Raw genomic sequence first — 773 nt, forward strand, 5'->3', positions numbered from 1 at the left:
GGCTGCTCCGGGCCTCTGGGCTCCCAGGTGCGCGGAGGCCTCGCTGTCACGTCTCTCCGTGCCTCGGCAGGGCTCAGCTTTCACCCCAAGCGGCCGTGGATCCTCACCAGCCTGCACAATGGCGTCATCCAGCTGTGGGATTATCGGATGTGCACCCTCATCGACAAATTCGATGAGCACGACGGTCAGTGTGCTGGGGGGAGGCGTTGGGGCCTGCTTGTGGCGGGAGCCTGGGGTGTGAGAGGAGGAAGGGAGGCTCTGCTGAAGCCTTGCTGAGGCTTCTGCCTGTTTGACTTCAGATCCTCTCTCTGTTCCAGCCTGTGTTTCTTTGCGGCCGGTTTGCTGGCCCCGAACTTTGCTCGCACGGGCACAAAGTGGGGTAGTAGGTTTGTTTCTGGCGTGGAAGTGAACCTGTAAATACAGATCCGAAGGGCCTGGATGTTTTGTGGTGGGTTGCTGCAGGCATCTTGACGGAGAGGAAGGGGTTTGGGAGTGGGATCTCAGGCTCTTAGGTGACGCTCTATCGTTGCTTTGAAGCTCCTAGCAAGAGGAGGAGGAGGAGCGCAAACTGTAGTGGTACGAGCTGTCAGCCGTCCTGCTGTGTCCAACCTGCTCTTCTTATTTGTAGGACCCGTTCGAGGTATTGATTTCCACAAACAGCAGCCTCTGTTTGTTTCTGGAGGTGATGATTACAAAATAAAGGTAAAATTTTACCCCTTTAGCTCTTGTTCTCTAAAAGGCATCATCCAGGGAAGGGAACGTGCAAAGAAACC

At 55.5% G+C, this 773-nt stretch overlaps 1 protein-coding gene across 1 annotated transcript in view; it reads left to right on the plus strand.

Annotated features, from left to right (window-relative positions):
* The window catches only part of COPA (coatomer protein complex, subunit alpha), a 25327-nt gene that overhangs the window by 3778 nt on the left and 20776 nt on the right, over nt 1-773 (plus strand). Inside the window, exons 2-3 of the mRNA XM_009322809.1 lie at nt 71-184; nt 629-702. Of these exons, the coding sequence (XP_009321084.1) occupies nt 71-184; nt 629-702 (188 nt within the window). The remainder of the gene's footprint in view (nt 1-70; nt 185-628; nt 703-773) is intronic.

Source organism: Pygoscelis adeliae, unplaced genomic scaffold (genome assembly GCF_000699105.1).
Source record: "Pygoscelis adeliae isolate BGI_AS28 unplaced genomic scaffold, ASM69910v1 Scaffold494, whole genome shotgun sequence".
NCBI lineage: Eukaryota > Metazoa > Chordata > Aves > Sphenisciformes > Spheniscidae > Pygoscelis > Pygoscelis adeliae.